The 16,932-nt window shown below is 35.6% G+C and overlaps 2 protein-coding genes and 1 long non-coding RNA gene across 3 annotated transcripts; all 3 read right to left on the reverse strand.

Moving 5' to 3' along the window:
- Nucleotides 1-203: 203 nt before the first annotated feature.
- LOC120260105 lies at nt 204-1,610 on the reverse strand. The gene has a single exon (XM_039267545.1). It carries the CDS (start codon nt 1,608-1,610, stop codon nt 204-206), a length of 1,407 nt encoding a protein of 468 aa, XP_039123479.1.
- Nucleotides 1,611-3,075: 1,465 nt separating this feature from the next.
- On the reverse strand, nt 3,076-6,049 carry LOC120260623. The gene is made up of 6 exons (XR_005536465.1): nt 5,901-6,049; nt 4,805-4,918; nt 4,460-4,710; nt 4,118-4,232; nt 3,748-3,912; nt 3,076-3,483 (listed from the first exon to the last, which is right to left on the reverse strand). It is a non-coding gene; the product is annotated as an uncharacterized LOC120260623 (long non-coding RNA).
- A 1,879-nt stretch (nt 6,050-7,928) lies between these two features.
- Nucleotides 7,929-14,836, reverse strand: LOC120261143. Its single transcript, XM_039268879.1, is given in 8 exon segments — nt 7,929-8,257; nt 8,413-8,542; nt 9,254-9,378; nt 9,618-9,767; nt 11,241-11,327; nt 13,660-13,899; nt 14,187-14,571; nt 14,573-14,836. Coding segments are annotated over 8 exon segments (1,368 nt in total). The 5' UTR covers nt 14,698-14,836; the 3' UTR covers nt 7,929-8,131.
- Nucleotides 14,837-16,932: the final 2,096 nt, after the last annotated feature.

The following is a 16,932-nucleotide window of genomic DNA, read 5'->3' on the forward strand; positions in this document are numbered from 1 at the left end:
GTCGATTAGCAAGGATTTTTAGAAATGATTTTAAAATTAACGCTGCATAAGGAAATCGGGCTAAAAATCGGAAACCAACTTGGGCTTATCTTTTTGGAATAAGAGTGATATAGATTTTGCCCCAAGAAGGAGGCATATAGGAATTATCGAAAAAGAACTCGATGAGTAGAGAAAACCTCGGTTCCCGATGATAGGCCAAAACTTCAAGTAAAATTCCGAGTTGAACCCATCAGGACCAGGAGACTTACTGCGGGGAGGCGCGCGATGGTACGATACACTTCATCTTTAGAAACTTCCCGACACAGCATGTCCGACTCTGAAGCAGATAGACATGGCAGGGCGGTGGGAAGGGCGCCAAGAATATCAACAGAAGTATTATTCGGAGTGGTCCAGAGATTCTTATAGTAATGAAGAAAGGCTTGTTCAATGTGTGGGAGCTTGTTACACGTGTTTCCAGAGGAATCCACGACTTGCGAGATACAATTAGTATATGCACGAATATGGGTAAGGGCATGGAAGAAACTGGTATTCTTATCCCCATCGTTAATCCACTGTAAACGGGCACGCTGAGCCCACTTGACACTACACTGACGCTGCAAGGCAGAGAGGTTAGCGTAGCGATCCATGAGGAGGAATTGAGATATGGTATTGAAGTCAGAGTTTTCCAGATTATTGATATCATTGTCAAGATTAATGAGAGCAGATTCAACCTTGTTAAATCCGGAATAACGCCAACCACAAAGATTGTAACGGGTTCGAGACAAGAGATGCGTGAAGGCTTGCATAGGATTCCCATGCGGCGACAAACCCCAGGCATCCCGAACGGCATTATGGCAACCTATAAGATCAAACCAACTATTATCAAAACGGAAAATTTTTTTAGGAGGCGAGGTAGACAGAGAGGAGAGAAGAAAAAGAGGAGCGTGATCAGAGAAAGCGCGGTTGAGATGCTTTAATGTGTTTGATTTGAAAAAATCGGCCCAAGCAAGATTAATAAGGCATCTGTCGAGACGAGCCCAGCGCCGAGCTAGCCCAGACTGATTGTTACACCAAGTGAAAGCTGGACCTGTATAGTTAAGATCAATCAAATTGTTATACTCCACAAAGTCGAGGAAAAAACGGGTTTTCCGCTCATAGTAGTTTGCAGGGCCTCCCTTATGCTCAGTCGTGTGGAGCACCGAATTGAAGTCTCCCACAATAAGCCAAGGGATTTGAAGAAGGGTGATCCTCGAGAGCTCATTCCAAAGGTAACACTGATTACAAATGCGATACGAGTTATATACAACGGAGATAAGGAAGGCATTGGAGGAGTTATCAGTAATAATAATATGTAAGGCACGTCTGGACACAGCGATAGGAGAAACCCTGCCAATGGATTTATGCCACATGACAATGATGCCGCCGGAAAAGCCGTTGGCAAGCACGGCGGCCCAATCCCAAGTCTTGGGGATCTTCCTACAAAAGCGATCTAACCGGTCAGAGTCGGCTCTGGTTTCAACAAGACAAACCACAGCTGGTTTATGGGATTGAATGATCCGAAAAACCCGGGAAGAGGTGTCTCGCGAGGAGATGCCCCTGTAGTTCCAGCAAATGAGTTTAGTCGTATTCATGAGAAAACCAAAGTGATGTAAGAGCAATAAAAACTTCCTGAAAAATAGGTCCGACACATAGGAGTAGAGGAGAAAAGAGTTAGGAAGAGGGACCCCTTGGCTCAATCCTCCCCTTCTTCGGAGAGATTTCCGACGTATTTGAGCTTTTTCGGATGAGGGCCTCCCTCCGAGCCTCAGCTTGATACTGAACTAAGGTCATTGCATCATCTGGTTCAAGAACGGGATCCCCTTCATCAGACATCTCTTCATCATCATCATCATCTTCGTCAGTGTATTCTCCATCTTGAGAGCCCACATCCTCCATACCATCACCCTCAAGAGCAGTGGAGATCTTGTCCACCAAGCTAGTATGCGAACAGGGATCCTGAAGGGAAGAAGAGGGGTTTGGCGGATGTAACGAGGAACGGATGACAGGGGGTGGGGATTTGGAACGGCTACGTGAATTGATCTCGAAAAGTGGGGGGAGGTGAAGAGCCGAGCTTTGAGTGGAGGGCTAATGAACCAGTTAAAAATTCTAATGGAAACTAATGGACCAGTTGCATTGTAGTAACTGATTTTTAGATAGAATTAATATACTTAGTTTATATTCTCTATTCTTAACATGGTATCGAAGTTATTATTTTATCGATATGTATACATACAGAGGCAGAGATAGAGGACTCACCGGAATAGTAAAATTGAGGCAGTTAGTCGTCGGAGTAGGGACATAGGGACATTGAGAGTGGCATTGCATTGGTTAGCAACATTCTGCAGTCCTTGGCTGTCAAATGGCAATGTCATGAGCACATTCTGCAGACAAAGGCAGATGGTTTGTTTGATCACCGGCTTCATTGATGAGTTGCTGACAATTGCCATACTTTGACAGCAAATCTCAGATGGAGGCTGACCGAAGAAGGAGGGTAAGCAGGGAGCCAGAGGTGCAATGACCGGAAGACATGCTTGAAGACTTGTTGATGTTATTGGCCTCATGTTGAAGATGAGAACTAGAGAAACTAGAATTGTAACCCATGCTGCAATACTAGTACTCTTGTTTCCCACCATTGCTATTTGCTAACTCAAGTCTCTATTGTAAGTTCCCATTATGTTTGATCGTGCTGTTTATATAGAAGTTTCATCAAGGGTGAAAATGAATAAATGTTGAAACCAGGGATACAACTATGAATTTTATGGTTACATGGTAAATATTAAATCAACGTATGAGTTTTTCCTTCATGAACTCTGTTTGGATGAGCAGTTAAAAAGGGTCAAGATCTGTATTGATGAAAGAAATTAACCAAGTCAGAGCATTGTTTTCATCTTTTCTGAAATGGCAAACCATATGCAAGAAATTACGATGAATTGCTTTCCCCTTCAATTGACAGGACAGTTTTGAGGAAAAGAAAGAGTTATTACTTTCACATGATCATGTTGATAAGAATTGATACACCCCACATTCACACATAAGCAGAGAAGTTCTGAACCAGCAAGTAATTCCGATGATTTATTATTGTGCTAAGGTCACAAAATTCAATCATAGTTCATCTCTGAATAGCATTTCTGATAATACATTCATTCTTTCATCTATGACATAAACTTCAGCCACATTGTCTCTATAAGGAAATGTTAGAGAAGAAAACTATCATTCATTAGGGCAACAACCCCAATAAATAGATACAAGAGTATGTAAGAGTATGTATGAACAGGGAGATATAAGGTATACATACATATACTTTATATATAAAGGTATATTACTCTTAACAGTCTCATTTCAGCTTTCCATTTTTTCTTCCTAACCGATACTCTGGAGTTTGTTTATTTTCCTCGCCGTAGAATGGAAGAGATTCATGCATTTATTTCTCAATGTTTATTAAGGGTTATCTGCAGAAATCCATTCCTGCATCAGATTAGAGTTTCAGTTAGTCAGGCAATTAATTCAATCCATGCGAAAAAGTTCGCATTCACAAGCTCAGAAGATGATTAAAACCAAGAACGATCATAATTTATCTAGAAATGAAAAGAAACTAAACATGTTATGAATTCTTAGGGCTTAAAACAATTCAATGATGTTGCTGATTTAGCTTTGCATTCACAGTGTTGTAAGTAGAAAAGAATCATGATGTCTACTAATTCAATGTTATTAAGTGCGTAAGCCACTTACACAAACTCAGCTGAAACATTTTCCTTGTTTACGTCCTTTGGAAGAGACCAAACAACTCTGTAAGGTCCATGTAATATCTCTTTCCGATGGAATGTGGGTTTGAGGTTTTCAGAAAAATCAGTTGCCCGCCTTTGTTGATTGAAGCGTTTGCCACTTACAGTCAGTCTGTTATCGAAAAATACTAATCATAAAACAATTGATTCCATAACATCACAATCATGTTATCTGTACATGAGATATATTAGTTACAGCATTAAGCCTGGTAAATTTCAGAACAGGAACTGCAAGAATAAAATGTTCATGTTAACTTTTGAAGATCAGAAAAATGACATGAGATTTTAATCATCTTCAAATAAGAAACTTATCATACTTTTGATCATCAACCTCCACTAGTATGTCAGAAACATTGACACCCGGTAGTTCAACAATAACAACATAATTTGAAGCAGACTCGACAACATCAATTCGTGGTGTCCATTCCAAGCCTGCAATGAAAGTTTAATTAAATTACCGCACAACACCACTTGATACTATTGACATAGTTTACTCAATATACCTCATTAACCATAGAAAAGCAAATAAAAGCATACTGTGTATAGATTAAACTTTGTAAAGCTATCAATTGAGAATTTAAGAGTAGATATGGCATTATATATGAGAAATATGACAATTGTGCAATTTCAATGTGTTTTTAGTTTTGAAGACAACATACCATGACGAACAGATTTAGGTCTTGCCAAATTACAAGATAATTCCTTTTTGTCATTATTTCTGCTAATTTGTCTTGCAAACTTAGGATGTTCACTTGAGGATGAGAAGTCTTGTTTCACAGGCTGCTCGATTGTCAGAGCTTTTCTAGAGAACAAGGGAACCTCAGAGTGGCGATTTCGAAGAATCACATGTCCCGGAAGAAGAATTAGTGAGATGTGAACTCAGTTGACAAGAATGATCATGTTCTGTATTCTGAAATTAAAATATCACATTCAGGTTTTTCAAATGATGATCCTTGGTAACAAACATCACATTTAGATGTCAAGTTGAAGAAAAATTTGGTTACCTGGCCACTTGAAACTGGTTGCATAAAACAAGGTTGGGAGGCAGACCCTTGCCGTGCAAAGAGTAATCGATTATCATACCGACGGACCATGGTGTTTAAAGTGCTACTGCAATTCTGAAGTTGAAACATAAAATCATAAAAGGCCCACATAAAGTCAAAGAAACAAGAAAACAATCTAGATATAACGTAATGGTGAGCTCAATGCTGGTAAAAAAGCAAATAAATAAATATGAAAGTATGAAATTACAAATGAATTAAATTATCAAGCGGGCATAGTTCGAGAGGATAAGACCAATAATCTAAAATTGAATTTCAACAAAACAGATACTGAATACATTGTTAAGCAGTTTGTATCAAGAAATAAAGGAAGGTATTTTGGATTATTAGTCAGACAAATGTCTTCACATAAGCCATTCAAGCGTGTTCCAAATGCCGTCTATGATGACAATCAAAGAGAGACCATCAATTCCATTAGTCAGGAGGTAATTGGAGTTTATATAGGGGAATTAGACTGACAAATAGAACACACATGTATGAAATTGCCACTATTCCGGTCCCCGTTGCTTATTCTCTTTTTTAAGCAGAAATTCCCTTTTGTTGTAAAGATTTGTTTTTATAATGTTTTTATTCAATCCTGTATGGCCACAGGACTTGATACATTTTCAGCCAGTGATTGGGCTCATTTTTCCATTCAAAAAGAAAAATAAAAATAAAATAAATGATCATAGTGATTTAGTAATGAATTCAAGTCCATCAAATCAAGATTTAAGCTCAGTAAAAATATCAAAGCATTGAACTTTCCCATTCACCAGCATGATTAGTGTAAATTGAATAACAAATACCACTGAAGCATTCTCAAATCCTTTTATAAGAAGTCTCTTCAGTAGAGCAATAGGATGAAATAATCAGCATGCATTAATACACACAAAGATTCTACTTCAAATAACCAAAGGCAAAAAAAAAAACACAAGCAATGAACAATCACTGCAACAAATATTCTACTCCAATAGATTACAAAACCAAAAGCAAGAATTGAAACAAAAAAAAAGGGATAAAAATGTGGATTTTATGGGATCAAAGAGTGAAGAAGACTAACCATGGGGAAAAGGTGAGGATTGGATGGAAAGATGTCATCACAAGGAGCTACATGGTTGAGGATCCTGCCCACCCTTCTCCTCACAATCTGGAACTCCATTTCTTCTCTGTTTCTTGAGCTTTTGGAGCTGGGGTTTTGCAGAGGTTTACCAATGTGACATTCTTATAATATATATATATATATATGAAGAGATTGGCTTTTTTACAAATCACCCCTTAAGAATGTTCTAATTACATATAGCACTTGCTGTTATACATATGATAATAATTTATAAAATTTTATGTCCTTTGTTGTAACTTGTAAGTACTTAGATATTTCAGAGGTACATGTGCAAATAATGGAAGTTCAAGGGTGTAAATAGAAATCTAATGTTTTCAAGAGTTTGAAAAGTTGTATTTGGGACAAAAACAAAAGAAGATATTTTTGGTAAGAAGAGAAGGCTGGGTTGCGCCACGTGGACTTCACGATTGGCAAAGCGCAGGAGAGAAATATCCGGTGAGATATTTTTATGGGTTTTTTTTTAAAATTTTTTAAAATAAACACTTCATTTAAAAAAATCAAGAATATGTACAAATACAAAATACAGTCACAAGCTCAAATAAACATTTATATTCTTATTTTAAGTGAGAATTAAAATTTTAAATTGATTTTTTTTTCAAAATAAATACCTTACGTAAAAAATTTAATATTAATAAATGACAAAAGGGTAGTTTTTTTTTGGATTTATTCATATCACCCAGAATAAATATAGCATGTGAACCTTGTTTGGATTGACTTATAAAAAAGTGTTTTTATTTAAAAAGCTTATGAAAAAATTGCTTCGAGAGTAAGTTAAGACTTTTTAGTATTTTTGTTTGGATTAAACTTTTTATGTAGAAGAGGTGAAAAATAAGTTTAAAAATAGCTTTTTCAAATAGTCATGACTAAACTTTCGAAAAAGGCTTTTTCGAACTATTTTACGATTTTGCTTTTTTTCAGAAAAGACAATATAAACAACATTTTTGGAACCCAGAAGTACTTAACTTATAAAAAAATATTTCTGGATTTTCCAAAAGCCAATCCAAATAAAGCCTTAGGGCTTTGTCTCTCAAGTGATATTTCAAACATTGATTTTTTTTTTAAAGGATATAAATGTAATTAAAAATGTGAAAAGTGGGAATTTTTGTGAATGATGTAAGACAAAACAAGGATGTATGTGGACGAGAGTGGATGGATAAGTTCGGTGTACCGTGCAATGTAGTACGTGGATTAAAGAGGGAAGCACGTCAACAAATGGACCAGAGCTTTTGTAATAAGGGGGCATGGACAACCCAAAGTAGATATTTTGTAGGGCTCTAAGCTCACAAATATCATCAACCCAGGAAAGTTTTGTGACCAATTAAATTTCCTGAATTTATTTTTTAATAATTTTGGCAAAAAAAAAAATTTATTCAAATTTTATAACACAGTAATTTAATAGTTTAAGTAAAAAATTAACAAAATCATCTTGTCTTTTTGGTGAGAGAGAATAAATAAACATAAATAACTGGTTATTGTCTTCAATCGTGGCATGCATGCTAGCAAACATTAAATAATTAACCCCCTTTTGGTTCTAATAATTGGGATTAGTGAGCATTTGTTCTTAGTAGTACATCAGGGATTTGATAGGCCACAACCACACATAACTACATGACATTGATAATTAATTAACCCACCAAATTTTTCTACTTAAATTTAAGACTAATGACAACTCAACACCCAACCAATATTTTCAGCCTTTGTTTGATACTAACCACAAATTAACATCCAAATTTAATGCGCCAACCAATCATATGAACCTTAGGACCAAATCAATATTAATAAAAATCCAGCTGCTCTGTTTGAAAATCAATGCCTGAAACAGTTATAAACAATAGCACATTTTTGTGTTAAAACTTTTATAGATGAAGTGTTCCAGTAACAATAATAGCACATTTCTGCATTTCCATTCATACAAACATCACACAATTGAGAAGGGAACCACCACTCAGGAATACACAATAATTTAGATCCATTGTAAATCCCTTCTCTGTATTGAATTAATATGTTTTTTTGAACTGCACAGCTTGTGTATTCTGCACAAGTGGGCTTTCAATACAAAAGCGGCTCTAGAAATTTTCTGGACATAGAATTTGGTGGCTATTATGAAGAAAAGTACATGAAGTCGATCAGGAGAGAAGAAAATTCTTTTGTACAAAAGCATTGGCAAAAGATCAAAACTCCGTACCGAGGTTCAACTGGATCGAAAAGGATGGCTGGACAAGGTGGCTTACAGGAGTTTCCGCTCTTATGACAATACCGTACTTTCCGACGTTCTTATTCCACTTGGATCTCCCAAGCTAGTTGTAACAACAACAAATATCGTAAGGTCATGAAGTGCAAAAGTAGTGCTAGTGTGGAAAATAATCAAAAGAGGAATGATTTCATTCGGTTTAGGATTAGTAAGCTTGCTTCAAGAAAAATTGGATGAAAACAATTGTGTAAGTCAACTTACGGAAACAGAGACGAAAGCAGATGGATGACCCATCCCCGAATAACCACAAATCAGACTGAGCTTTTCCTTCACGGAATGGACAAGCTCAGCATGTAATCCAGGATTGCTTCCACCAAAAGTAGGACAGATGCTGACAATTCAGAGCAATTCAATCAAATTAATTGTAATGTGAAATTCTTGTTTGTAATAACAGCTATGATATATATATACATATATATAGCATCCAGCCAATTAACAAAACATGTCAATGATATAGCATCCAGCCAATTAACAAAACATGTCAATGATATACATATATATAGCATAGTTTAATTGAAGGAAAAAAAAAATGGAAGTCCTACTACGTTTATCCCAAGGGAAATTCAAATACATCAGTTTTCAAAGAAGCACACATCAGGAAATTGAATCAAATATAAAGCAGCCATTGAGATAACCAAACATCAGGGACCAAACTGTTCCTAATTCCACAAACGTCTAATTTCTAGTCAATTAAAAGTAAATAAGAGCTAAAAAAAATCATCAATCTTAACCTTGCTTTTCTATTTATGTAACCCAAAGAAAAACAAAATACCTTCCAAACAAATATTAGCAGCAATAGAGGCAGAAATTGTTTTTGTAAGATGTCCTTTATCTTTTCATGCAAGCCCATGAAACAAGGTCAACACTACTTAACAATATTATTCAACAAGAACACTTGGTTTAGTATTCACAGTGTTCATTCAAACATAAACATATCAGACTAATGCCTATTTTCCTCTCAGACGAGCAAAAGCATAAAGGATTTAACCACTATTGACAAAAAAGATAGTGCAATTACAAGTAATTACAGCCACAAATCTACCTGAATTCAATGGTTGGTCTCATCATGAGACCACATCTCTTCCAAGCCAAGGCTTGTACAACTCCAAGTGAGAAGGACTTATCAGGCCACTGCACCATGGGAGTAATTCGTGTTCCACGCTTATTCTGTAAGGACAAAAGATTGCTGATAATTCCAACCCAGAGTTGCCAATAATAAAATGCAACTTGTCAGGAACTACGGAAATCAGCTTGCTTCTCTCCATACAATGGGTTTCTTTCCAATTTAATTAATAATCCTATAGCAGCTGACAACTCTCTTGGGCAGCAAATATTTCACCTCAAATAGTTGAAATATTTTGCAAAGGCAACTTGCTAAATACATCATTCCAAAAAATTTTACTAACCTTACAAGAGAAACTAAATCTAGTTTTTCCTGGATATTGACTGTGAGCTTGAAGTAAACCACCAAAACACGGAAGAAAGGCACTTGTAGTTAACCCCTCGCCAGCAACATATGTCAGATGCCCATTTGGGAACTGCAAATCCATGAAGGACTGAAACAAAAGACCAGACCATAAATGAGAATCAATGGATAATATTTTTCAGATTGAAATAGAATAGAATGGATCAGAATAGAACAAAATTATCAATAATTAAACATAAGATGTACAATTCCATCTATCATATCAGAGGAAACAGTCTGTTTGACCCAATTTCAACTTTGTCCTTGTCCTCTTCAAAGAATCCACAAAAACACATTTTGCCCACCCCAATTTGTAAGCATGTCAGCGGTATTCACCAGTTCTCCTCAATACAATTAACTTAAGCATCTTGTGCATTTAACTTTGCCCTCAACTTCTATATTTGGATTCGATCTCAGATCTCCTTATCCTTTTGTGCATATATGACATCAGCATTAAGTAGCTTTTGTGACAGACTTAATTTTTAGCTTAATTCACAATCTTTGAGCCAATCTTTTTCAATTGATGAAAAACCTGATAACCTGGGAATCTTATGACATGAAGATAAAACAACAACTAAAAGAAACGAGTCTTGATCTGATATTTTCTAAGTCACCAAAGGGATATCGCAGAAATGGGGGAAAAAGAGAAAAAATAAGCAGAATACAAAATCAGACAGGTTTGCTAAAGAATAAATGAGTTCTCTACTCAAAAGAATAAAATCAGAAACCTAAATAAATGTGATCACTTTCCTAATCTTGTAACAGAGGATTCACGGTGATGGAATAACAATTCACTAAATCAGTGAGCTATTTGGAAAATTGCCATGGATACCTTTCTGTATGCCAAGATCTCATGTAGAGTTTGAAAGACAACCTTACTTTTCGTGCTTACAGCTTACTAGAATAATAAAAATAATATATTCTTTGAAAAGTATCACTCATAGTAGCTTGATAGATGCAATTATTACAAATTAGTGTTCCCTCTTCTTCCAATAAAAGGGTTTCAAAAAATTAACTTGGTCCTAGGCAGGCAACTTTGTGTGTTGAAAATATGATGTTATTTCCAGTAAACAGAAGAGTTTAGATGTATAGATAGTCTGAAATTAGAAAATTTGATAAAAGATTACATGTATTGAGGTTCTACATGAATGAATAAAAGCCAGTTTATCAAGTTTGTCAGAAGCTTGGTTACCATTTTTGGAAAACATCAATAGCAAAAAGCAAGTAAAAAAATACTCATATGCATCACATAATCATTTCTACATGGTAAAATACATAACATCGATGGTCTTTTGGAGAACAACAAGCCAGAACATTACATGGTCATTTGGAAAAAGTAGAGACTAACATCATATTTACTCAAGTAAAGGAAATGGTTACGGTAGAAGGTTCCAATTGTAGTCTTCCATAATCAAAACACTATAAAATCTTCATTTTAATTTATTCTGAAAAGGAGCACAAGATTAATATTAGAGTACCGACAACTATAGAATATTTCTATTATCTTAATAACAGAATGCACAAAATAATAAACAAGATATAGAAAATTAATGCCAACACTTACAAGAGCCAATGGATTGAGACAGATCATTGACATCAACAACCATCTATGCTTTGACCATATGGCTGGACAGAGTGAATGCATTCCATTCTATTCAAAGAATTAGCATACGTCAATACACATGAGAAAGACAGATAACAACTAATAGAAGACCTGCATCTACACACATAATAAAGAAAAGAAAACTTACACACGTTTGAAACCACAATAAGCTTCTAAAGGCATGCATAAGTAAACAAAAGTATGGTTGTGTAGTTCCCGACATGAACATTAAAAAGGCAAAAACTCAAAATCCAATAAAGGCCAGGAGCAAATTTAAGAAATATTCTGAGAAATAAGATATCTCCTAATGCTTCCAGACAAAGTTCGGTAACCATGTAATAATAATAATAACACCAACAACAATGATAACAACAATAAACCCGATTAACAAAAATAGAATTGCATATTTGCATTCAGTTGAAAGACTCTTTGCTCTAGATGGAGAAGTAACCATGTAATAATAATAACACCAACAACAATGATAACAACAATAAACCCGATTAACAAAAATAGAATTGCATTCAGTTGAAAGACTCTTTGCTCTAGATGGAGAAGTCCTTATGACTTTCAATAGAAAAGAATAAAATTAGAGAAAAAATCTCTTCCCTTGGATGACATATTTCTTATTAATTTGCCACATAAGGATTAAATAACCCCACATGTATGCCCAAGTGATAAACATATACTATTGTCTCTAATACAGGTCACATGCATCAAATGATTTACAGGTGATAGAGGCAGAGAATAGATCAGTATTATATGCAACACTGACATACATCTGAAATTTTGGAAACAAGCCATTAGCAGTAATATCCTGATACCATTGATTCTTAGGATGGTTACATACTTTCATGTCCTTTCTTAGCCCTAGTGCTAATGAAATTATGAAAGAGATATCCATCCACACTGTTGCTCCATATCTGAATGTTTAGCTATTCTCTTAGGAAGTTCATACAAAAGGTTTGAGCTTTTTTCTAAATCTTGGAGAGGTAATACTTACAAAAGGAAGCAATTATCTTATGATGCGTGTAATTAACATCTTCCCTGCATGTCTCTTTGCTTTTTCTACTTACTTTTGAGCCCCTTCTTTTTATTTCATTCACATTTAAAGGCCAACTGTTTCATGAACCAAATTCATTTAGCGCCAAGGACTTTTTAGCCCAGGGTTAGTGTATTCTAGCAAGCAAATTCTCCCATTGTACCCTTCTCATGTCAAATAGCAACAATGCTGACTCAAGAAACCTCCCACTCAAAGTCACCATCTCCTCCACACCAGCACCTCCCTATCTCCCTCTCCTTCTGTTGTCCAAGAACCATAAAAGGTGATCCACCTCGCCAAGCTTAAAAATAAAAGTAAATATATTATACTCTATTAGGATATAAGAGATCCCTTTAGCTTAAAAAAATCTCCTCTAGATACTTTTTCTCTAAAATCTGAGTCAAAGTCATTTATATATCTAAGTTTTCTTATTTACCTCCTTGAGCCCATCAACAAATGATCAAATGTCCCCATTACACCAACACCACAATAAGCTACTGTATAATAGCCGCAACCTTTGTTAAACGAAAAATAGCCATACACCATCTGTGTTTGCATGTGTCTTCTAATTCCTCTTGGAGAAACAAGATCTTGATAGAAATGGCAATATTTGCTGCTACAAATCTTTAATATTGTTGCTCTCCTTTGAGGGTAGGGATGTGTATAGGGATGTGTACAGGATAGAAACAAGAGACATTGGAAGGGTTATACGCTCAGGACCCGCTCACCAAACAAAAGGGAAAGGGGGGAGGAAGCCTGGACTGGGATGAAGTCAAGAGAGAGAGAGAGAGAGTGAGTCATAAGTGGGCAGTGAGGTGCATCTACTCCATTAATAGACATTGGAGTTCAAAAAGAAAGGAAGACTCAGCTTGACGGATGGTGTGCATCAGGCGATGGTCAGAGGCATGCAACCACACCAGGAAGAAACAACAACAGAGAAGAGGCTGGCGGACTTGGGTTTTTCAAAAGGTGGACTATGTCGGTATAAAATTCATACGACATGGTTTGAACTTTTTTATAAATCATAGAGAGGTAATACCAACAAAACAAAGCATATATTTTGCAATAGTACTTAGCAGTGATGGAAGACCTAAAATATATGTATGGGTAACTATATGGAAGGCAATTTAATTTTATACCCTAGAAAAACAAAAGTCTCCCGAGCACTGCCTGGGATAAATGAAATCCTAGTGTGAACTGAATGAAGACTAAAGTTAAATATAGAAGATATAACCAACAACGAAAAAGGATGCCCACAATTTTACTTAAAAGAACATTACGAATGATGATAAACACTACCTGCACAGTTACCCAAAAGAACCAGCAATGGATTTGGTTTACCTTGCGATCGTAGCCATACCAAAGCAAGTGTTTCTTTGATAAATGAACAGGCAAAAGAAGGGTTGTATCACGCACAAGCAACACAGGGCCCAATTGGACAAGGAAAAGAGAGGAATTTTCATTCCCTGAAGTTGAACCACCACGGGATGCCTCAACTCTCCACATGTCTCCTTTTGCAACTAAAGAGCCCTCATAGTCGTTGGTTCTACTGTTATACGTGGATGTTATGTTAATGCTCCCCTGCATTAAGTACCAAATGCATAAATACTTGACATTTTAACCAATTTGTAAACAACATCAAATCTGACAAAATATAGTTTACAAAGATGAGTTAGATAAATATGTTTTTAACTCCAAACACACACAAAAAAGAAATGGTTTTGTTGATTGAACTAAAAATACAAACATAAGGTTTTCTTCAAAGCAACCAAGCAATTCACGAAGGCCATAGTTAAGATTAAAAATCAGACATTTTTAATAAAACATAAATCAAATTGAGCAAAAGAAAAGATCCACATTAATTTCACCTGGGACATGCCAAAATGCTCGGTAGCTCTACGATCAGCTTCGAGCCCCTCCTCATCAGTAAGCTCTTCCAAACCCCCGCCCTTCGAAGCTTCCGGCAAGCCCCAAACCCCGACCTGCTCAGCCGCCAATCCAACCACCTCACCCGCACCACTTCCCCGCATCTCCACAGCCCCATCCCTCTTCCTCCCCTCCAAATCAGCCCTAACCACCGTCGCATCCCCCTCTTCTTGCCGAAACGGCGCCGGAAACCTCCGAAAGAACTGATGCACAAGTCCATGAAGGCAAGAACCGAAATCAGCCCCAGCCTGACCGATCCGGCTCCCGATGTCAAGAATCGGATTAAAATCCGCATCGAATGGCGTCTTCGTGGAGCCCTGGAGGCCACGGGAATGGCGGAGCACTGATGTGGGACTGGATGAGGCCATTGAAGCCCTGGGCGAGGCGGTCAGCGAGGTCCTGGCCATGGCGCTGCATCTCCTCCCATGGCTCGAACGTTCTCTCGATCGACATCACTGCTTGGTAGTAGATTGATCGATCGAATCGCGAGAGAGAGTGAGAGAGGATTAGGGTTTGGAGAATGATCTTTGAAGGCCTTGGAGAAGAGACGAAGGAGATAAGGAACACACACAAACATGAGAAGATTTTTGGAACAGCAAGGGCTCACCAGGATTGCGATGGTGTTGGAAACCAAGATGTAATCATGTCCGTTAATTTTGCCTCGTGATCCACACTCTTTTAAATTGTAATTAATAAATGGGATTTTTTTATATAATAAAATTCAACTATTGCACACCTGACACGTGTGAGTTTTTTATGTTTATCAAATTAGATGATTATTTTTTTAAATATGTATATATATTTAAGTTTATTTAAAAGGTTTATTTTATTTTATTTTATTTTTTAGTTTTGTAAAATAAAAAATTCTTAGATAATTTTTTTGTTGGGATTGGTTACTACACGGTTGTATTGTGTGGACGAATAAAAATAAGTTAAAGTTTTATTTATTTTGTAGATATTCATGTAAAGGAATTACAAAATCAGGAAAAAAAAATAACACATGATAATTTTGTACTGATCCCCTTTATGCAAACTCAATGAAAATTTTTTTTTTATTTGCTGATTAACAAAAGTAAAATTTTAAAATAAATAGTAAATCAAGGCTAAGTGACATTGCACAGAGAGTAATTTACTTATATATATATATAAGTATTAAAATTAAATAAAGATTAAGAATGTGGTTTTTTTCCTCCTTTAGTGCGTAAATAAATAAAGTTCAGTAGATAATAATATCTTTGTTTGAGTGTACTTTCATAAAATTTTTTATTTATTATATATTTTATATTTTTTTTATAATGTGGATAAACCACTTCGTTGATACAGAATTAAAAATATTTTATTACCTATTAAAAATATTATTATGGAATAAATAATTACCATCATTATTGTTATATTAAAATATATAATAAAATCAGTCCATTCATTGTTATATTAGCTCATTCACAATATTATAAAACAAGTTTAGCATGAATTGGTCACGTTTATATAAAGGTACAATATTTATCAATTGAGGGAAAAGCTGATAATATTATAAATGATGGTTGGAAATTTTTTAAATATATCACTCATTATTATTCTGTGATAAAATTTGAATTCGTAAACTTAAATCGTATTGAGAGACCAGTAATAATAGGTCAAGATGTTGGAATTTTTTAAATATATCTGTGGGCTCCTTTCTTTCCACCCGGCCTTTGATTAGAATTGACCGGTTGAAAAGCATGGATCACAAATCAAATTTTAATATTTTTTTTATATTTCAGATGATTGCGGATTCATGACTCCTATTAGGGGCGACCCTAATATTAATTATCCCAGACAAGGTCATGGGAACCTCCGATTAAGAAACAAATGTGAATGAGAACTAACTGAGTAAACACAATAATTTTTTTATTAATTTCAAAGACGCATGTGAACACATGATCATAGACAAGAATACAAAAGTAAAAGAGCTATTTTCTAAGAGAGCTTAACAAGAGATTTATTTTGAAAGAGCTATTTCTATCATGCTCTTCAAATTTTTTTTTTTGCTTGACTGATGCTCTTAGCTCCTTCACCAAAAGTATGTCGGACGCCCCTTTTGGCTCTGTGGATATGACCCTCCTCGATTTCTTTTTTTTTTATGTGGGTTTATGTCTTAACACATCGCTTAGTTCAAGCTGCGGCCATTCTACATTTACGGGTTGCCTACTTGGTCACTTTTGCTTCTTTTATCGCTGAAGACTTTGGTTTTTTGTGCTTGTAAAATCTCCAGCTCCTTGACTTGTGAAACTCCTCAAGTCTTTGACTTCTTGGTGTCTTGAAACTTTAGAGTTGCATTTGTCACTTACATGAGGCATTTAGATCTTGACTCTTCAATGCTTTTGAGTCTTGACCATTGGATTCTTTAACTTGTGACCCTTAACATAGTTAGGTCATTAACTTGACAATTTTTGACTTGCTTTTAACATGGATCTCAAACTCATTTTTTTGAAAGAAGCCTCATAATGGGTTTAAAGAAAATCCTTGTCAACTTAACTTTTTCAATGAATGTTGACGAAAGACATTTTTCTTCTTTTTCTTCTTTTTTGTGAAAATTTTCATTCATTCATTTTTTTTTATTCATCATCATTTTTTTATGAAACTTTCATTTTTTACCCTTCCTTTCATTTCAAGAAAAGATATTTTTTTTCCACTCTAACGAGAGTCAAC

This window comes from Dioscorea cayenensis, chromosome 5 (assembly GCF_009730915.1).
Source record: "Dioscorea cayenensis subsp. rotundata cultivar TDr96_F1 chromosome 5, TDr96_F1_v2_PseudoChromosome.rev07_lg8_w22 25.fasta, whole genome shotgun sequence".
NCBI lineage: Eukaryota > Viridiplantae > Streptophyta > Magnoliopsida > Dioscoreales > Dioscoreaceae > Dioscorea > Dioscorea cayenensis.

Coding starts and splice junctions, on each gene's coding strand:
- LOC120260105 (XM_039267545.1), bottom strand. CDS start 1,610: ATGAATACGACTAAACTCATTTGCTGGAACTACAGGGGCATCTCCTCG.